This window comes from Dioscorea cayenensis, chromosome 8, assembly GCF_009730915.1.
Source record: "Dioscorea cayenensis subsp. rotundata cultivar TDr96_F1 chromosome 8, TDr96_F1_v2_PseudoChromosome.rev07_lg8_w22 25.fasta, whole genome shotgun sequence".
Classification (NCBI taxonomy): Eukaryota; Viridiplantae; Streptophyta; class Magnoliopsida; order Dioscoreales; family Dioscoreaceae; genus Dioscorea; species Dioscorea cayenensis.
In genome coordinates, this window is record NC_052478.1 from 994,475 (window position 1) to 1,016,539 (window position 22,065).

At 35.8% G+C, this 22,065-nt stretch overlaps 2 protein-coding genes and 1 pseudogene across 3 annotated transcripts; 2 read left to right on the top strand and 1 right to left on the bottom strand.

The window, feature by feature from the left end:
* The first annotated feature begins 8,176 nt into the window (after nucleotides 1-8,176).
* On the top strand, nucleotides 8,177-11,408 carry LOC120267961 (transcription factor bHLH112-like). Of its 2 annotated transcripts, none has more exons than XM_039275642.1 (7): nucleotides 8,177-8,786; nucleotides 9,193-9,733; nucleotides 9,844-9,942; nucleotides 10,078-10,143; nucleotides 10,248-10,313; nucleotides 10,423-10,473; nucleotides 10,567-11,408. In XM_039275642.1, the coding sequence occupies exons 1-7, from the start codon at nucleotides 8,419-8,421 to the stop codon at nucleotides 10,714-10,716; spliced, it is 1,341 nt and encodes a 446-aa protein (XP_039131576.1). In that variant the 5' UTR covers nucleotides 8,177-8,418; the 3' UTR covers nucleotides 10,717-11,408. The 2 variants fall into 2 exon arrangements, with proteins under 2 accessions (XP_039131576.1, XP_039131575.1); XM_039275641.1 differs by having other exon boundaries at nucleotides 8,182-8,786; nucleotides 9,841-9,942; nucleotides 10,567-11,405.
* A 73-nt stretch (nucleotides 11,409-11,481) lies between these two features.
* LOC120267962 (probable NAD(P)H dehydrogenase (quinone) FQR1-like 1) lies at nucleotides 11,482-15,090 on the bottom strand. Its single transcript, XM_039275643.1, has 4 exons — nucleotides 15,068-15,090; nucleotides 12,754-12,847; nucleotides 12,093-12,355; nucleotides 11,482-11,893 (listed from the first exon to the last, which is right to left on the bottom strand). The coding sequence occupies exons 1-4, from the start codon at nucleotides 15,088-15,090 to the stop codon at nucleotides 11,662-11,664; spliced, it is 612 nt and encodes a 203-aa protein (XP_039131577.1). The 3' UTR covers nucleotides 11,482-11,661.
* Nucleotides 15,091-18,210: 3,120 nt separating this feature from the next.
* On the top strand, nucleotides 18,211-21,739 carry LOC120267413 (annotated as a pseudogene).
* The last annotated feature ends 326 nt before the right edge of the window (nucleotides 21,740-22,065 follow it).

Below are 22,065 nucleotides of genomic sequence, written 5' to 3' on the forward strand. Positions count from 1 at the left end.
TAAAACCTACGCAAGATGAGGGCGTGATATTGTTGAGAACTGCGGATCTGCTCCATGTCGAGTCGCGTCCTGACTATTAACCTTAAATAGGGGTGCTTATAGCTTAATGTACAAACAAACAAACAAACGAATTCCTCATGATTTTTTAAATGCCAGTTAATAAATTAAAAATTATATTATATTAATGGGCTATACAGTAACTAAAAAGTTAGTGTAGAGCAGAAACGTTACACTTAAACACCAAAATACAGCACAAGAACTACCATGAGGAACAATAGAGAGCATCAAAGATTCAAAGATAGATATCTAAGCACACAATGCTTGAAGAAATGCAATATAACTAATATATAAGCCTTGCAGAAGACCATGAAAGCTAGAAAACCAAGACCTTACTATGATTAACCCAAGAACATGTTATAATCTTTTGTTTTCATTAATGCTATATTGTTACTTCGGTTCCTTTATACCATGATGGGAATGTATTGTTGGCCACTTCCATGACTGATTTGTTTATTCCTTTTCTTTAATCTAATCAAAACCTATCTGGTGACTATAAAACTTTAACAAACAATAGAATTTGGAACTTAATTGTCAGAGAGACATGCCCAAAAGAAGAAAAAGGAGGATTAACACAAAACTGAAAAGTAGGGATAAGTTTAAGCTAAGGGAGTGAGTGGAAGATGATGATGGCCATGGCAGGCGATAGTATTCTTCTAAGAAACGGGTTTGACTTGACAAACTATCACGTAGGTTCACCATAAACAATGCATCTCCTTTTCAACACGGAACCCTAGCTAGCTCTCACTCTCTCTCGCTCTCTCTCTCTCTCTCTCTCTCTCTCTCTCTCACTGTGTTTCTGTATCTTTTCCACACGCTGCATCGCATGGAGTCAACTTCATCCGTGTGAGACCCACGTCACTCCCACGTGCGCTGCAACTTCGACCACGACTTGACACAAACCCTAGGCTGGCTAACCACGTTCCTCTCCACCAACCCATTCTCTAATGTTAATAAGTTAATACAGTCATATTGCATCACCAATCGCGTCATTTTTATGTGCACGTACATGCACTGATACACATGCCATCTTGCTTTCATGGATTCAAATATAATGTTCAAGGGCCCTGTGATCACTCAAGGAGAGTTTGAATGTGATTTTTCTTATTGAACCTGTTGAATTATTTTTAGGACCACTTCTTATGGTCCTCCTTTGGTGAATGTTTTGCACTGAAGAATCAATTTTTATAATTATCAGAGAAAAATTATTTATACATTAAAAAATTGTTATTTGTAATGACTTCCTTACAAAAAGAAAACGGTGAGATTCACGAGGGTATATAGATCAATAGACGTGTTCCGTTGCTAGTGGTTTATAAATATAGTTTTCAAACTCATATTTTCTTGTTGTTATTCAATAAAATTGTAGTTTATTTATATTTATTAAAAAAATAATAATAAATAAAAGATAAATGGATATAACCTAGAGATAAATTCCTCAACTGTGCAATCCTAGAAATTAGAACGAAAGATAATTCTTACACATTGTTTGATTATATTAAAAATTTTTTAAAATAATAATTATGTATGAATTATTAAATCATCCCTAAAATCTTATATTTTTAATCTTTAGAAGGGAATATAATGCATGATAATCATCCCTAAAATCTTATATTTTTAAGTCTTTCTATAACTTCTTGAATGATGGTGGCCTGAGATGTGGGTGGACTCCACTTATTCTTAAAGGCCATTGCCTTAAGAAAATCAACCTTTTTTAACTGGTTGGCTCGAGCTAACAAAATCTTGACCTTAGAAAACTTGGCTTTGCGGAACTGTAATCAGCTTCACAATATCACGTGTGTCATGTGTCACTCGGATATTGAATCCACAGATCATCTTCTTTTCCAATGCCCGGTGGCATCCCACATCTGGAACTTCTTTAGCCATTTGCTTGGCCTTAGGAATGTTCCAGGGTCGGTCAAGGACTTGTGGGGAAGTTGGAGAAAAAGCATCCAGAAACCACTGATTTTTCTCTGGGACCTCCTTGTGAGGGCAATCACTTGGAACATTTGGCTTGAAAGAAACATGCGCATTTTTAATTGCACTTGTCTTCCTGTTAATTCCATTTTGATCAAAATTGTTCACTTGTTTCTTCTATTGTTTTTAGCAGCGCATGATTCAAAGAAAGCTAGATTGGAGGAACCTGTGGCTAAAGTCAAGCGTAGTCTTGAATTCCTCTCTGCCGGGGATGCGGTTCCTAGTGCCCACCCTGAGCCTGCCCCGAATGATGGCGAGATGTAGTCCTTGTTATTCTGTTTCTCCCTAGAGGGCTCTGCCTCTAGGTTTTTGTGTCAGTTTGTTTTGTGGGTTGGGCCACCCCTGGTGGTTTTTCCTCTCACTTGTTCTGCTTCTCGTTTGTTTTATTTTTTGTGTCTTTGTTGGTCTCTTGTAGGCCTGGTTTGTTTTCTGTTGTCCCGTACTTCTTTTCCAATATATTGTGGTTTATCCACCTTTTCAAAAAAAAAAAATAATAATGAAAATAGGTTGAGATTATGAATTTTTTTAAAAAAAATAAATCTCCAAATGCAACCTTAAAACAGTGTTTTTAAACTAAAATCACCAAATGTTTCTCTTTGGGTTAAGTTTTTATTTTTTAGGTGGGAGACAATGACATACTACCACCTTCTCTTTTTAGATCAATATATTTGTGTTTAGTTGGTAAAAATCAAAGAGGAGCGAGGAGAATATGGGATGTTCTCAAACAGGACAAAAACATGTACACATGGAATTAATTTGATGGTGTTCATACCTAATAAAGGAAGTGTTTTAAATCGTCATCCCTCTCCTAATTAAGCAGTTACTCTATTAAGCATGCTCAAAGTGGAATGAACTTTAACATAAATAAATAAATAAATAAATTAATTAATTAAACATCTGGTCTTATCTCAAAACATCTGAACTCCCAAAAGCACCATCTAGTCTTGTCTTCAAAAACACAGAGAGAAAGAGAGAGATCAAAATTCATAGGTTCATCCATGAAGAAGACATCACCCACTAGTGTCTAAAACACGATAAAAACATAGTCACGCTGACCATCGCAATGGCGTTGACTTATTTTTTCTTTGAGTCAAATGATTTGAAACTTGAATGGATTTGGACGGTAGAACAAGGGCAAGAAGAAACGACAAAGAAAGAGCGTAAGAGAATAATAAGAGAAGAAGATGTTGGCGTATTAAGTTTTTTTCAAAGGGGGTCATCAGTGAGTAATTTGACAAAGAGTAATAGTGTTTTTTTGGTGAGAAATAAAGGTGCGTTTAAATTACGTTAAAAAAAAGAATAAATAAATAAATATAAATAATAATTAAAAAAAAAAAGAGTAGCTAGGGTCATTGTCAGGCTTTTGACTTGGCATTAGATAGGGGCCGGGTGTCCGGCATGCGCGCACGCGCCTGGCTCGTGGGTCCAAGTTGACCTACGACAGCCTAGTCATAAGCATGATGTCATCTCGGTCTCTCTCCGGTCTCTTCCCCTCACCAAAATTCTCCACCACCTGCCCCCCTCCGCCGCCTCACCCATTTTATCATGGATTCGCTCGTCGGAATTTTTATTTATTTAGTTATTTTTTAGTCAATTTGTCATAAATATTAAATTAGAATTGGTTTTTACAACAATATATTCAATTGGAATTTATTAAATTAAAAGTTTATTTTTGCACATCTCCGGTGGTGTTTGATTAGTTGCTAGATTGCACATTGATTTTGTTTATTTTTTATTTTTTAGTGAGTTACCTATTGAGTATATATATTTTTTTGTGTTACTTTGTACTCTTCGAGTCTTTCTATTCTAAAACTGTTGTTTTTTTATTCATGTTTTTTTAATAAATTTATGGTTCATCCATTTCATCATGAAAAAAGTTATGTGATTAACCTGGGTTTTAATTAAGTTTTTACTTAATTAATATTTTAATTTTAGATATTTTATAATTAAAATTATAAATTTTCAACTGTGATAATAAAGGCAAGATCTTCTATTCGTGAACTTAATGTTGGCATCTTTCTTTCAAAGAGATCCTCTCTATCCATGGTGGTATCTCTTTTCTTTGTTCTTTTGTAATTTTCACTCCCGATGGATCTTTTATTTGTACTACTCTTGTGTTTATATTTTATGTCTTATTTTCTTTTTTTTTTATGTGCTCTCTTTTTAGTTTTATGGATTCATGGTTTATCTATTTTATTAATAAATAAATAAATATAAAAATAAATTTTCAAATTTAATGATGAATATAATTTATTTATTTATTTTTTAAATTTATTAATCATAACTATTTAATTTTTGTGTGGGGCCAGGCTCGTCATTGAGCTAAAGGGTAAAATAATTATTTGAAAAATTCACAAACCCATGCTACCAAATTAAATAGATATAAAAATTAATTTTTTTTGACAAAATTGATGATAAGTACTTTTTTATTTTTATTATTTGCATTGTGCTTGAAAAGTTTTGAACGACATAAAAATTAACTATCCATCAACTTTGGTTTTGTAAATTTCATCAAATAACTAATTACTTATTTTAATTTTTTTTATTTATAAATTTTTTACTAAAATTTGTATATGTTCATAGTCATTAAGCATATTTTTATGGACTTATTTCATATTTGTCTATTCTATATAATCTAATCTTATTTGTACATTTTTTTTAAATCACCAGATCAGTCAAAGTGTGGTTTTGAATTTATTGTTCATTTTTTTTATTTTGTGAGTTAGGAACAATGTATCAGTTTTTTATCTAATAAAAAATTAATTAATGTAAACGTGTTAACATTGACTCTTTGTGCATTATTGACCAAATACAGTTGATTAATAGGGAGGTCAATTGCCTCAGTGAAGTTTTGAATCTCTTTAATTGGAGTCTTATCAAAATGAAAACCAAATTGAATTCTGAATATATTATAATAATCTGATGTTGAGTGCGGGTTTACTTTTCTGACATTGAATTTTGATTACGGTGAGGAATGTTTTGAAGCCTCTATAAATTAATTAATTATTAATCAAGAAGGTTGCTTGAAAAGGCTGACCCAACAGTGGTTGGTTTGTGATTATGATAATTAATCAGTGTGGGGTAGTTAGAATAAACAATTAACTCTAATTAAATAAGGCGTGGTGGGGCTTTACAAGAGTTTTTCATATAGAATTCAACATCCAATAAACCTAAAGTGGTTACAGAGAATCCAGAAAGCATGTGAACAAAATTAATAACTAATTAATTTAGATAGTTGATAATATATATATATATTAATATATAAATTAGAGTTACATTACAAATGTTTTAAGCAGGAAAATGAATAACCATATGTTTAGCAACTTGTAGGACTATTCCTTTTGGATGTTAGTGAACCAAACTAATATGCTAGTCTACTATGATTGGAGAGACCTTCATTAAGTTTACAGGTTGGAGAAAAAGTCAAACTCTTAAAATTTTTATTAACTTTGTTATTGATTTTATTTTTGAACTTTTTTTATTCTAATTAAAAGTTGGTTATTTTCATCATTGTTTTTTTAGGGAGGATTGCAATTCATTAAGGCCATGCATATATGCATGCATGCATGCATGCGCAATAGCATCTTGTGCAATGGAAGGAGGTGAGAGGAGGAAAGTAATAAGTTGATATATATATATATATATATATATATATATATATATATATATATATATATATATATATATAAACTATCAATCCAAACTTATTGAGGTAAAACATGCATTATTTACTTTTACATAATATAAACTAGTGTACACACACTTATTTGTGTGGATAATTTAGATGATAATTTTCAGACATGAATTGAATGATATATATAGGGTCTTCAATGACAAATAGACTGACAAATAGACTAGCAGGGTGAAATAAATATGGATAAATCACAGATTTATTGAAAAGGAAAGAAACAATACATAACCAAGCCTCTCACCAGAAGTGAGGGAGTACAACACACACAACAGAAAATACAAAAACAACAAAATAACAAGAGGGGAGTCTAGAGAGGCGGAAGGCACCATCTGGCAACTCAGGCCTGTCTGCAGGCAGTAGGGAGCAACTACTCCCGAGCTATGTCATGAGTAGGGATCGCCCGATAGGGTCGGAGTCTCTAGCGCTAAGGGAAGTCGAGGGAGCGCTTAATTTTTCCGAGAAGCTTCATTGAGTGATTGTTGATGACTATCATCAGCTGTTGAAAACCAGGAAAGAAGCATATTAGCAGTTTTAAAGATAATATTAATGTGTAGCAAAGCATTTAATTGGAAGATACGAGTGTTTCTTTCAATCAATATATTCCAAAGGACAGCACGGGAGACAAGGTCCCAGAGAGTTCGGTACTGAGAGCCAATAGAGGGTAGCCATTTGGACCACAACAACTGTATTGAAAATGGGAGGAAATTTGAATCTAAGGCATGAAGAAAGAAAGTCCAAATTTGTTTAGTAAAATTACAGTCAAGAAAAAGCATACTAACAGGGTTTGTTCTATTAATTAGAAGTCATGAGGAGAATCTATCAAAAACATCAAATTGTTTTTTGGTAAACAAAACATCAAAGGTTGGTTTCTAGTCTGTGTCCAAGCTCAATTTTAGGAGACACTTTGATTAGGCAATCAACATATGTCCACTCATCCAAACTATGCTTATTCTCTACCGACATGAATGAGTTCACATTTCAAGAGCGGCACTCTAGTTTTGAGTAGCAAAAAGGACATGCAATCTTGTTAATTTTTTCCACTTGATGAAGTAGTATTCAGTGTTATTTAGTATACATTATTTAATCCAAACTAAATCAAGTAATTTGTTAATTAAGACTTGTCATGATCTCATGGCTCTAACTAGTTCAATTTTGCTAATGAAACTTTCTTTAAGTAATAGACACTAGAAAAGAAAAAATAAAAATAAAAATAAAAAATAAAGCTCATTATTATCTGAAAGCCATTGTTGTCTGTCAAAAGAAAAAATTGACAGACAAGGAGGGATTGTGATCGAAAGGTTTGGGGTTTAACTGCCAATGGTTCCTTCTCGGTCAAGTCTTTCTCCGGGCTCTTGAATGAGGGAGGTCTTAGATGCCCCATTGCTCACACCTTTTGGAAAGGTCCCTGCCCTAAGAAGGTTAATATTTTTAACTGGCTAGCTTGGAAGAACAAAATTCTTTCTCTTGAAAATCTGGCCAAGCGACGCTGTAATAGGCTGCCGACTGACACATGTGTGCTCTGCCATGCTGATGTCGAATCGGTGGATCATCTTTTCTTAATGTGTCAATTCTCACGGGAGGTTTGGTCGTCCCTCTGCTGATTCCTTCGGGTTCCCTCGCGCCTACCCGGTCGATGGATCAATTGTGGGAGTCCGGAGGTCTATCTGACGGCCACTGCTCGTGTTTGGTGATTTGTTTGTTAAAAGCCTATGTGTGGTCGATTTGGTTCACGCGGAATGATTATATCTTTCTTTCGCTAAATGTGATAGTCCTCTTGCTGTTTCGATGAAGACCGCTCATATGTTGTTATCTTGGTACTGCAGCCTACATTGGGGTTATGAGAAGATTCTCGAGCCCATCTCCTCTATCGGTAGCACTTAGAGTTTGTGGGACCTCGCCTCGAGGGGAGGCGCCCCATGCTTGAGGTTGACCCGGACCGGTGGGAGGAGTAGCTTTTTGTGTTTCTTCTGGGTTAGGAGGAGACCCGTTGTTCCTCCATTTATGTTCGTCGTTTTTGTTCTGTTTCCACAGCTAGTGGAAGCTTCCTCTGACTCTATTCTTTTTATTTTTAATGCATGTGGTTTATTCACCTTTTCAAAAATTGAGAAAAAAGAAAGGAAGGAAAAGGAAAGGCCTTGTTATGATCTATGGACAGGCACCGAAGGGCTCCAAAAGCAACTGTTCTTTAAGTCATGGCCTACACGCTCTTTAGCATAACAAGGCCCCACCATAGCCTAGCCTCCCAATGAAAGCAGTCATGAGAGTAAAGCTAAATTTGAAGGCTAATTATGTCATCTTCATTCATGAGAAATGAATTAAGAAGGAGAGCAAAGATAATAATACTATATATATATATATATATATATTTATATTTATATATGATATCCCTTGTTGCCAAAGCAAAATACACATATTATAACTCCTACCAAAGTAAAACCAAGCTCATGATAAAGAATACAACATATGACCAACCAATAGAAAGGAATAAACGGGTCTTATCATTAAAGGTCAAATGTCAAACCCGTTAACCCGTTTACCCAAACCTCAACGGTTCTATATAAGCCAAGCTCCATAACCCGTTCCCGTTTCATTCCATAGTGAAAAAGAAGAACACCATAAGCTGACAACGAGAAGAACAAGAAGGAGGCCAGGAGAAGAAGAAGGCAGAGATAGAAAAGAAGAAGAAGGGAAGCATGGCTGATGATTTTCATGTATGCAATGAGAACTGGTGGAGTGTTGCAAGGAGTAGTAGTGCAGGATTTGATGGACCAACAGGGATGAGTTCAGTGGCGTCTTCTATTTCTTGCTCTTCTACTATCAGTCACATTAGTGGAGGTGGAGGGTATAGCTGGGCGCCGGCGGAGGTGGTGGAGGGTAGCACAAGGTCTGCCGGAGATGAACCTGTAGGCTCAGGCTCTGGTAGCACAGTTTCGTACCAAGATAGCCACAAAGTTCAGGCCTCAGATCAAGTGCCTCCTTGCGTTTCATTCATGGACTCTTCGTTACAAGTTCCTGGTTTTGGTCTCTCATCTCCCATGATTGATTGGAATCAAGCTTTGATGTAAGCACACCTTCTTCTTTTTCTTCTTCTTCTTCTGATTTATTTATTTCAGAAACTATATATATATATATTATATATATATTGGATCTAGAGAAATTATACATGTGAAAGATATACTTGATCATATTTTGTCTTAACTTCAATGTTTTGCTTTGGTCTGGAAGTAAGTGGATGTACCACCATAAAGGAAAGAGTCATAAAGCTTCACAAAAGGGAAAACCTTATAATTCATATCTCATAAATTTTTAGAACCATAAGACCAGGATAATTAGATTCCATAAAATATATATATATATATATTCCATGACTATATTTCTAGGATTTTTGTTGTTAAGTATGTTATGTTAATCAGATTGTTTTTATTTTTATTTTTTTTCTTGTTTTGGTTGTTGGTATATATATACAGTGGTAGTGGAAGAGTTGAGCCTAGTTTCCATGCCATGTTGCAAGAAGATCTAAGCTCAAGAGCAGTTTTCCGGCAAGGCATACCGATGGAATCTGCTCAAGCTCAAGGTCAAGGAAGTACCGGTGGATCCTCGGCAAATCTTTTTAAGGAGATGAACCAAGGATTAATCCTACTTGAACAGCAGCATCAGGAGCAAGGTCAAGGTGGCAACTTTCCTCTGGTTCCAACTTCCTATGGATACAACTCTGTGGCCCAAGGTCTCTATGAACAAGAGAACAAGTCCCAACAGCAGCAATCTCTCTTTCAGTCTCCCATGGTTTTTCAACACACTGATCTCCCTCAGTTCCTCAAGTCCTCAAGTCCTAAGCATCATGCTCTTTCAAATCAGCTTCACTTCTCTAACAACACTCCCTACTGGAATGCCTCAGGCGGAACCGCCGGAGTCGATGTCAGGCCGTCTTTCTACGCTTCCTTGCCTTCCCATTTTGTTCAACAAGCCTTTGAGCAAAAACCAAACTGCAACAATAACCTCAGCATCAAGGTATATCTATATATTATTGTTTGAGTATATATATATATATATATATATATATTAATCAGAGGTTAGGGTTTTGAGGAACTGAAAGGAAGTTGCTTTTGTTTGTGAAGAAGAACAGTGAAGCAGTTACCTCAGGGACTAGGAAAAGCAACAGTGAGCCAGCATTCAAAAAGCCTAGGATGGAGACTCCATCACCATTGCCAACTTTTAAGGTACTACAAAATCTTATATTGGGATTGTAATTGAGAGCAGTTTGATGGTTTTGCTTGTTTTCTTTTCTTCTTTTGAGCAAGGATGACAGCTTTGGTTAATTTTATTTTCCTGTTTATATTTTTGGTTGCTCATAGGTGAGGAAGGAGAAGTTAGGAGACAGAATCACAGCTCTTCAGCAATTGGTCTCTCCTTTTGGAAAGGTGAAATGTTTTCTGTAGCTCTTTCTTTTTCAGAGAATGTTATTGCTTTCAAAGCATTGTGTTCTGAATTCCAATCTTTTTTTCTTTTTTATAAATTTTTCCAGACTGATACCGCATCCGTTCTCCATGAAGCCATCGATTATATCAAGTTCCTTCATGAACAAGTTGGTGTAAGTCTTCTCATCTACTACTCCTCTAACCTTGTTATATATACATATAATTAACAACTTGCATGTTTAATCATCTCTTTAATTTCTTGTTCAATTTATATATCTGCAGGTTCTAAGCACGCCATATCTGAAGAATGGGAATCTCGTGCAACATCAGCAGGTACTAATTCATTATCATCTTGGTTGCATATATATATATATATATATATATATATAACTTTATTTGATCTAATGGTGTATTATGTGAATGTAGAATAATGAGAAGCACAAGGATGGTGAGGGATCAAAGCAAGACCTCAGGAGCAGAGGATTGTGCTTAGTTCCTATCTCGAGCACGTTCCCGGTGGCGAGTGAAACTCCAGCAGACTTCTGGACTCCAACCTTTGGAGGGATGTACAGATAGAGTGGTGCAAGTGTGCTTGAAGATTGAAATATAAACTGATAATTAAAGAGAAAGAGAAGGGAACTATATATATATATATATATATAATAATAATAAATATATAGCTCACTGAGCTTTCAGTATGACCCTTGAGAGACAGGCATTGTTGGGACAGCTGCAAGGAGAAATGATGGAAGGTTGGCCATGGATTAGAAGGTTTAATTTGGAAAGGAATACTAGGAATTATTGTATTGATTGGTGGGTTAGTGGATGGGAACAGGTGCTAAAATTTGGCAGGGGATTAGGATTAGTTTAGAAGGGTGGGGACTATGGTTGTTAGTAGATGAAATTTAGCAGAAAAAAAGGAAGGTCTTGTTCTAGTTGGATGTGTGCATATGGCTTTCTTTTTTCTTCAGAAAAGAAATTAACAATACTAGCAAGGAATAATTTCATTTCCTGAATATGGGCAAGTGTTGTGACTTTTTATTTGAAGGATCTCACTTTTTAGATTTATTTATATGATTTTAATGTGGTAGTGGAAGTCAGATGTGGCCCACTTGAGAGTTTTGAAAGTTGAAACTTCTCTCACTTTCTCTGTCTCTCTCTGTCTCTCTGGGTTCAGGAAATGGAAAAAGCTTTTATGCTTTCCATTGGATCCTCACATTGGAGGTCATTCATTGGGAGAACAATCTTTCCTCTGTTAACTAAGAATTATTCTTTGTTAGATAAGATTGATATGTTAATTAATTTATTCACTAACTTAAAAAACAACCAGAGACTTTTCAAAACAAATTTCACCAAAATGTTCTTTTATTGTAAACTGCAATCAAGGTTTATTATTGTAAAATGCAATCAAAACACACATTATTCATCACTTGACAATAAGAAACTTATAAATAATTATTGGAAATGAATCTCTGTAGAATTGCTAATCATGAGCAGTGTATTGCTGGTGTTTGGATGAGATCAAGCAGAGTCCTTGAGCTTCTTGGCAATGCCAGCGAAGTACTTGCCCTGGTGGAAGGCTTGCTCCACCTCTAGTTCACTTGGGAATCTTGATCCATCACCTGCATATGTTCCAGCACCATAAGGACTGCCTCCTTTCAATTTCTCCATCTCAAACATACCAGCTCCAAACGTGTATCCAATTGGCACAAAGATCATGCCATGGTGAACCAACTGAGTAATTGCTGTCAAACTGCAAGAGTAATAGAAGAAAATTAAATTCAGTGAATGAATTGAAATTGTCAACTTTTTTTTTTATATAACTATTTAGATTTTTTTTTTGAATAATAGACGACAAACGCCCTTTTTATATGAATATAAACAGTACATATATAGATATTTCAAAGTGTGTTAGAAATTCAAAAGACATGGTAAGACTCAAGAGAGCTTACGGAGTAGTTTCCTGACCACCACCCTGAGACCCAGTGCTGTAGAAGATTCCTGCAGGCTTGCCTGCAAGCTGTTGTGTTCTCCATAATCCTCCAGTTGCATCAATGAAAGCTTTGAATTGGGCTGCCATCATACCGAATCTTGTAGGAAAGCCAAACAGAATACCATCTGCCTCAGCAAGCTCATTTGGTGAGATTACTGGTACATCACTCTTAGGGGGTGCTCCCATCTTTCCGAGCACTTCTTCAGGGAGAATCTCAGGGACCTGCATTGTTAATTTTCCAATAACTATGATCAAAGCTTACATTCTCTTGTCCACATAGATCATTCTTTCATCAAATTATTGGCATCTTTTAAACCCACCACCATGCATGATTAAAGGAATTAACATTGCAGTGATAGCACTAATGAGAAGAGTAGTGCTGCACTTTAGAACCAAGCAAAGGAGGCTACAAGCTACTATAAGTAAAAACCTATCCAATCATAAATATGTTATGTGATTCTTACTAATACAGATTCTTAAATCAACTCTTGTCGAATTCAATGGCGGTCATTCATTTGACATGAGCCCAATGTTCATTCAACATGCAAGGCATGAGATACGTAAGGAATCGAGGTGGTGAAACATGACATAAAGATCGATCTAGTGAGTTAAATACAAACCTGCCATAATTTGGCTTCCACTCCTTCAACAGATGAGGCACCTTTTTCGATCTCTTCTGCTAGCTTCTCAACGTGTCCATACATGGAGTAGTAACTGTTCAAGGAATAGATGACATTTAGCATAACTCATAGAATTTACATTTTATTTTTGTTTTGGAATATAATGGCTTAAAATTTAAAGCACAAGTTTGCACCGATCACAAGACAGGTTGCTTTCTCATTGACGTCCTAAGATTCAGTTTGTCAACAAATAAATTTAATAAAACTGGCTGGCCATTGGGAAAACCAGAGTTTGCCTCAAATATGGCTGTCACACTGTCATCTATCCACTTTGACAAATGTAAAAAGGATATGATTCTTCTTCCTTGATTAACACAGGAATGAAAACGCTATGATAAGATTAAATGACAAATTTGTACACATAGCCAAGGAAAAATAGTACTGAGTCTAACTGGATTGATAGGAATGATAGCTAGGAAAGAAGTGCAAGATGACCTTTGATGAACCGATATCTAGTTTATTGTTCAGTAAGGTCAGCAACTATTGATCTTGGAATTAATAACTATGCCTTGAATGGTACGTGGTATGATCGCACTACAAGAAGTTCTAGTGACAGAAACTAATTAAATGACACATAAAGATATTCCATAGTCAACCATAGGCAGCTAGTAACATTAAAAACAATATCTATTTTTTTAACAAATAGCTGCTCAATTTGTAATGTGACTACTTTTGTCAAACACCATCATCATATAGAAAAAATCTGATATTATATGACAACACGAGAAGGGACGAATAACAAATTAGTGGAGAAATTTAGCATTCATTGTAAAATCAAAGAAATAGAGTTGATCCATCAAATAATGTTTATTCAACATGCAGGCTGACATAACGATTGAGCTTCTAACAAATTTCACAGTGATAATAGAGATTATAATCTTGGAGACAAGAACGTGATGTTTGTGGACAAAATTTCCTAAAAAAACAGGGATGAAGAAAAGTCGGCATCTCTTGTCCATGAGCAAATAATGGTAAATACAGCATAGCAACACACATGTGTATAGTTTTAAAAACGAAAGAAGTATATAAAGCAAATAACAACATCAGACTAATAAAGACTCCAGAAGCTCGACACCAAAAAAAAAGATACCATATCAACTGAGAATCCAATAAACAAAAGCAAACTCAGAGGACCAGAGGCAGATAAAGAACAAAGCCCGCCATTTAGTCAAAAACTCCAGAAACACCATTATATACCTACCAAACTAAAGGAGGCCCCCCCTCCCTCCCTTAGTTTCAAGTCCATTAATACATGCATATCCAATAACTTGATGCTAAAAAAGATAATACCAGAAAAGAGTTTTTAAGAAAAATTCCTGTCCTACTCTCCCATTCCTAAATTTCTTTATTGAGTAATAATATTCAAATAAATAAACATGAGATAGTCGAGTCAAATTTTTTAAAACCACAATTTACAAAGCAGATTTATTGGCATTTACTTTTCTTTTGTACTCCAATATGATAAGAAAAAATTACTAGAGAAAATAAAATCACATCTCATTTATACCAAAGATACATACATATTGCTTCTGTTCTTTTTTATCTGTCAATATTAACTGAATTTCACGTACTAAAAAATTTATATCTTTATATTTCTTTTATATTTAATTTCAAAAAAAGAATTACATAAATTGTGAAAGATAATTTTAAAAAATAAAAAAATAAATACTTTTTGATATTTAAAAATAATAAATAATAAAAAAGAGTATATAATTTATGGAAAAACATTAATGTGGAAGGGCATTCAAGCTTGCTACTTTTGAGAAAGAAAATGTCAAGACCATATACTTGCTAAAGAAGGGAAGCGCATTCAAATTTGAAGCGTGTGGTTAAAATCATTCGTTTTGAAATTTCAAATTGAAATTCTACCACATCTATTTTCTCTTCTAAACTCTATCCATACAGAACAATAACAGCATTAGTCCCATTTGATGATTTCCCAGAAATTTTAAACTAAAAATATACTCTGTGATACAATTTGAAAAAGAAAACAAAAATTTTCAAAAACAGAATGGAATAAATTTCAATGCTAAAAATAAGTCCAAAAAAATCTAATCTTTAAAGAACCCAAATCGCCAAAACAAAAAAAGCAACATACTGTTTTCACAACATACTGCAAGAAAAAAACAGATTTCATTCGTAGCACAAACTCCAACCAAATCAAATGTACGAAGATTATAAAAAGTTCTGAACTTTCAAACAATGCCATAAAGGAGAAGGATGAGAGGAAAAAAGAGATTTCTATGGAACTCACACAATGTAGATCTTGGTCGCCATTGGATGCAAAAGTTTCAAAGCTTAGAAAGTATTCAGAGACGACGAAGAAGAAGAAGAAGAAGAAAGAAAGAAAGCTATCGAGAATGGAATGGAGCGATGTTGTTGGAGATTTGACGCTTTATATAGAAATAAGCGCACGAGTAATTAGCAACTAATGCTAATTACTATTTTCTAAACTTGATAAACTTTCCAAAAATGTTTACACGGTCTCGTCACCACCCAACCGCATGAATTGAACAAAGACCAAGCCGCCGAAGACCGGGGTAAGATGACATTGAGGTGATCATATCCCGTACGTCGTTACTCTTTTAGCCGTTGGATGGAGGATCATTACGTGAGAGGGCACGATGAGATTCGAGAATACGGCGGTCAAAAGACATCGGGATTTGTTCTCCGTGAACATGGGATACAACTGTTGGATCTTGGTTGCATTTCAAAGGTTAGTCGTGAAAATGGTTGCGTTTCCATGAAGCTTTCCTTTCAAGTCTCAAATTTGATTCATATTTACGGTTTTGACATTGGCCACATGTAATGCCAGGCGAAGCATGATGAGAAATTTTCATATTATTAGTGCAAATTAATAATTGATTATTGGGAAATTATTAGTATAAACTTTTCTTCTAGAAAATATTTATTGTCAACCATTGAATAGCCCAATGGTATGACACCAAAGTACAAAAAAAGGTCATGGGTTCAAATCCCTTCCTCCACAATACTGTTCACCCAGGATTCTTATATTATTTTAATACTATACATATATTGTACATCCGGGTTCCATTACTGTTTGGTAATATTTATATTCATATAAAAAGGGTGTTTGTCGTTTATTATTAAAAAAAAAATATTTATTCACAGTGTATCCACTTTTTTAAAAAAAAATAAAAAAAAATGTTTATTAACAGTGTAAACTTAGGCGGGCATGAGGAAGAGGCACGCATGCATGGATGCTCGTGCTGGTGAAGGACGAGCTAGCTTTAGTTTGAAGCGATGTTCCCTGGCAATCAGATCTCCTCCTTAGCGCGTGATTGTTGGGATGGATGCACCCGTACCGAATAAATAATAATAATAATAATAAGTACGTTGAGCATAATAAATAAGAGGGTTTTTTTCTTTTATAAAAGTCGATAAATCATAAATTTATTAAAGAAAAACAGCAGTACAAAAGAAAAGCAGGGTACAATAGGAAAGTCAACTCTCACCAGGGGTGAGGGAGGAGGAAGAAGAAGAAAACAAACAGAAAAAAAGTTTTACTTTTCTTCACAGTTTTCTCTATTTTTTAATATTTTTAAAATGTTTTATTTTATTTTTTAAAAATATAAAATGATATTTAATTTAAGTACTTGCTCAAAAAAATAAAGAGTGAGAACAAAATCAAGCCTTGGAGTAGATTGCTCTTCTTGTCAGCCTCAATAATTAACGCAAAGGTTTCACTTCATAAGCGCAAGGATTTCACTTCAAAGCATTGACTCAGAACAAAATCAAGTTTTGGTGTAGGTTGCTCTTTTTGTCCGCCTTTGTAGGCCTATGCCTCTAGATGGTGGTTTCTCCAACTAGGTTGTTTTCTCTTTTTCTTTTTTTGTTTCTATTGTTTTGTTTTTTTTTGTTATCTCAGTGCCTCACCTCTAGTGAATGATTTTTAGTTTTTAGTTTTTTTTTTGTTTGCTTGTGTTTTGGTTTGTTTTTAATTTCAATAAAATTATAGTTTATCCATTAAATACAAATGAAGAGTGGAGATGGAAATTTGTTACATTATTTATGTGAGTTGAAGAGGTTAATTTTATGTGAGCACACACCTTTTTATATTATTTATATCACCCAACATCACTGGACTCCATCGATTAGAATTCTATGGAATGATTTAACTAAAAATCTGTCTAATCTTTCATTAGACGTGAGATACCACCTTTTAAGATCATTATTATCCGGTGGCAAAGTAGTGACTTTAGCAACAATGTGAGAGATAGAAAGGTCATAAACCAAAAGTTTGACTTGCAGAGTGGATGTAAGATCCTTAACATTATCTAGAAAAAACTAAGTACTATTGAAAATCTTTGGGTAGAGATTTAGAAGAGCGCAACCATTGATCCACTTATTAAACTAAATAAGGGTGGCCGCACCTTCATAAATCATGGTGAAGAAGAAAGATTTTTCTGAGGTTGTTTGAGGAAAAAAAAAGTTCCAAAAAGGCCTATCGTGGTAGTAGTTGAAAAGAATGGGCTTTAGAGCCACAAGTGTTGTTGTTTGTTTGGTTACAACACCCAACAAAAAACAATTATCTTATTGTTGGCGACAACCAAACAGCACCAATGACTTGCGATGGGCTGTTACCATTCACATTGAATTCCAGCTACGGCCCATGAGTTTGTCTCTTCGATTTCTGTTCCTATACTTTGGTCCATGGGCCTTATGAATTGTTTTATGCTTTTTGGTACTCAAATAGATCACCAAGTGGGACACGTCTGAAGTCACGCCTAAAGTCACTCGACCGCGACAGAATTCGATTCTAAACTTTGGAAAATAGAAACTCAAATATAACAGTTGAAATTTATTTATTTATTTTTTTAAAAAGTGGATAAACCACGTAGATTAAAACTAATAGGTGAAATTTATGTAGTTTATTTTGAATTTATCTTAAAATAAGTAATTTAATAAAAAAACAAAATTATTATAAAATAATTATTATATTTTAATATATTTTTGTTATATGTGTCAGAAGTTTATTAGGTATTATATCAACTATATCTATTGCATTATATCTAAATCGTGCGAAAATGAAAAAACAAAAAACTAAATAAAAACATCTAAGTTGTGAGGAAAATTTAAAAATAAAAATAAAAGACAATAGAACAACATCCACATTTAAGTTGAGTGGGTCGGAGGATGACCGGTTATCCTCAGGGGTTTGTTTTGTGGTTCTCATATCACTCTTTTGCGTATGAGTAGTTTGTCATTGTTTACAGTTGTGTTCTGCATCTGCTTTTATTCTTAAATTTAATGAAGTAGTTTATCCACCTTTTAAAAACATCCACATCTATTGCACTGCATGTAAAATCTGAAGTCGCTAGAAAAAAAGACCACAAAAACGGGATCTAAGTCGGTCAGAGAGAGAGAGAGAGTAAATGAAGCAGGTCTTCAGTCAACGAATCTATTCGCGTCTCTCTCTCTCGCTCTTAAATGTATTGATTTCTTCATGTTTCTCGACTATCGAAACGCAGATGCAATGAAACATGAGAATACTTTCCAAAGGCCAAGAAGCCTTGTTGTTGTCCATACTCTTCCTGTTCCCCAGCTCCATCATCGCCAGGGACACCATAATCCCAACCCAACCCCTCTCTTTCCCTGAAACACTAGTCTCCTCTAACAGTACCTTCGCTTTGGGATTCTTTTCTCCCAAAAACTCTACAAACTATTTTCTCGGAATTTGGTACAATAATATCAGTGTCCAAACTGTTGTCTGGGTAGCCAACAGAAAATTCCCTGTCACCAACTCTTCTTCTGCAACTCTCTCCATCTCCACCAATGGAAATCTCACTATTTCTCAACAACAAAACTCCACTTTTACTTCCATCATCACACCACCAAGCCATCTTTCCAATCCGGTTGTAAAACTCTTGGACAACGGCAATTTTGTTATCATGGAATCTGGTAGTGATTTCAATGACAACAGTAGTTATGTGTGGCAGAGCTTTGATCATCCCACTGACACACTGCTCCCTGGCATGAAACTTGGGTGGGATTTCACCAGGGGCCTTAACCGCAATCTCACCGGCTGGACGAGCGATTCTGATCCAGCTCAGGGGCCATACACACTGGCTATGGATACCCGTGGTGCTCCACAGCTCACCTTCTGGTCAGGATCCAACAGAGGATGGAGGTCAGGGCCATGGACAGGGTACCAGTTCAGTGGTGTCCCGGAGACCAGAACCTACACCGCGTTCAACTTCTATTTTATGAACGACAAGCAAGAGGTGTACTACATGTACACCGTCTCCGATCCATTGGTCATCACTCGGTTGGTCATGAACCAGTCCGGCACGGTGCAGCGCTTTGTATGGCTCGAAAGCACCGGTGAGTGGAGCGTTTATTGGTACACCCCGAAGACAGCGTGCGATTCCTACGCGCCGTGCGGACCATACGGCACTTGTGACCCAAATGACTCCCCAATCTGTAGCTGCTTACCGGGGTTCGTGCCCAAGTCGCCGCAGGATTGGGCGCTGAGGGACGGGAGCGGTGGGTGCGTGAGGCAAACTCAATTGGATTGTAAGAATCGCACTGATGGCTTCATGACGGTGTCGAATGTGCTGTTGCCGGACACTGTGAACGTGACAGTGGACATGAACATGAGCCTTGATGAATGTAAGGCAATGTGTTTGATGAATTGCTTGTGCACTGCCTACTCCAATGCTGATGTGCGGAATGGTGGATCTGGGTGCATAACATGGCAGGGGAATCTCATGGACAGTGCTATCTCCGTCGATGGTGGTCAGGATTTCTTTGTCCGGCTCGCCGCCTCTGATCTCAGTATGTTCATTTATCACCATTTACATAATTTTTTTTTTTTTTTAGTAGTTTTCTTGCTGTTCTTGTTATTATTAAAGAGTCCAGGAGCATGACCACCGCCATTAAATTCCATGGGTGATCAATCTTTGATGCAGATTGATTGCACTATGAATTGAGGTGTGGTGGATTTACACGTAGATTTGAGTTATATTATAGCCGGCTAATTTGACTATTGTGGTTTTGTGGAAGTGAAGTCTTTGTTTAGTTGACATGATTTTTGAGGAAGCTTCCTACATAATTTTTGAATAATAGGCGCCCTTTAATTGAATCAACTGCTCCAATTCAGTTTACATTTAATTGAGGATATTATTGATTATTGTGCAGTGATGAATCAGAATGGTCACTGTCCCTTTAAATTTCTTTTCATGATTTGATAATGTTGGTAGGATGGTTGGTCGTGCAGGGCAGGGGATGTTATGTGAATTTTCAATAATTATTAGGCTCTTTTATGTTCTGATTTTGAAGTTACTTGCAGAGACTTTGCTGAGCCAATCTCAATCTGGAAAGAGAAAACATAAAGCTGTAATAGCAGTTGTGAGTGTGTTACTTGCTTTGCTTCTAATCATCTGTCTTGCTACTTATGTATGGAGAAGGAAGAGACAAGGTAAGCAATGTTGCTGCTTTTTATCAGTTCCTGATTCTTCTGATGAGCAATACATAGTTGAAAGAACTGAAAATGAGGACTTGGAGCTACCATTGTTTGGCTTGGAAATGGTCGTCGCCGCAACAAACAACTTCTCTTTTGAAAATAAACTAGGGGAAGGTGGATTTGGACCTGTCTACCTGGTAATTTTTAACAATTTTGTTGAATTTACTCTAATAGAGTTGGATTTAAGTTGTTCCTGCTAGTAATGTCTTAATGTCCTGCTAACAATGTCTTGATGTGATGAATTTCAGGGTAAGTTGGATGATGGACAAGAAATAGCTGTGAAAACACTGTCAAAGACCTCCATACAAGGTAGAGATGAGTTCAAGAATGAGGTGATGCTGATTGCAAAACTTCAGCACAGGAATCTTGTTAGGCTTCTCGGTTGTTGCATTCATGGAGAAGAGAGGATCTTGATATATGAGTACTTGCCCAACAGGAGTTTGGATGCCTTCCTCTTTGGTTAGTCTATCTGTTCACACATCCATCATCTTCACTGATATGAAATAACTGGAATTATGAAATGAGCTCAAGACAAAGCTTGGATAATGAATTGATGTTTGCTAATGCTATGATTTATTTCCACCAGATAAAGAGAGAAGTGCATTGCTGGATTGGAGAACGCGTTATCGCATCATTGAAGGAATCGCTCGAGGGCTTCTTTACCTTCATCAGGACTCACGGTTTAGGATCATTCATAGAGATCTTAAGGCTAGCAACATCCTGCTGGATGAGGCAATGAACCCCAAAATCTCAGACTTTGGTATGGCTAGAATTTTTGGAGGGGATCAAACAAAAGCCATGACATTGAGAGTGGTTGGGACATAGTAAGTGTAGTTTGCCGATTATCTTTTACACATTTTATACTTGCATTATGTGAGACATTTTTTTATTGGTTTGCAGTGGATATATGTCTCCTGAGTATGCCATGGATGGCATTTTTCTCAGTGAAGTCAGATGTATTCAGCTTTGGAGTTCTGATGCTTGAAATAATTAGTGGAACAAAGAACAGGGGAGTTTATCTCTCTGATCCTGATCTGTACCTTCTGGGACGAGTAAGTACAATAACCAGTTCCTGTTCACATAGTTTTTATACATCAAATTCTAACATTCTTGTGTTGAATTGGCACAGGCGTGGAATCTATCGATAGAAGGTAATGGTCTTCAGCTGGTTGATCCATCAATTGGCCATTTATATTCGAAGAATGAAGTCTTGAGATGTATAAAAATAGGACTTCTTTGTGTGCAAGAGCGCCCTGAAGATAGACCAACCATGTCATCTGTAGTTTTGATGCTTGCCAGTGAGGATGCAGCTATTCCTAAACCTAAACAGCCAGGCTTTGTATTGAGAAAGGGTTACTCCGAAGGTGATTCTTCGTCGAGCAAGCCAGAGTTTCAGACCGGGAATGATCTAACATTCACAATGTCTATAGGTAGATAATATTACATTTCTCAGGGAATGTGATACGATTTCAATAATATTTATAGAAATAAGTTTTGGAAAATTGCCTATTGTGGATTTTGCCTCATGTTACATGCATGCTCTTCTAGTCTAACAGAGTAAGCTTCCATTATTGCTTCTTCTTGACAAGCTTCTAGTTTTCGTGCTAATAATTTATTTGCCCATGCACTATTCGATTCTCCGGCAATAGACAAGTTTAATAAAGACAATATTTAGGATACATAAGCTCTTGGAAACAGCATTTGGTACTACAGAAAGGTTAAAGGAAACATGAAACTTGAAACACAGTCAACTGGGGAACAAATAC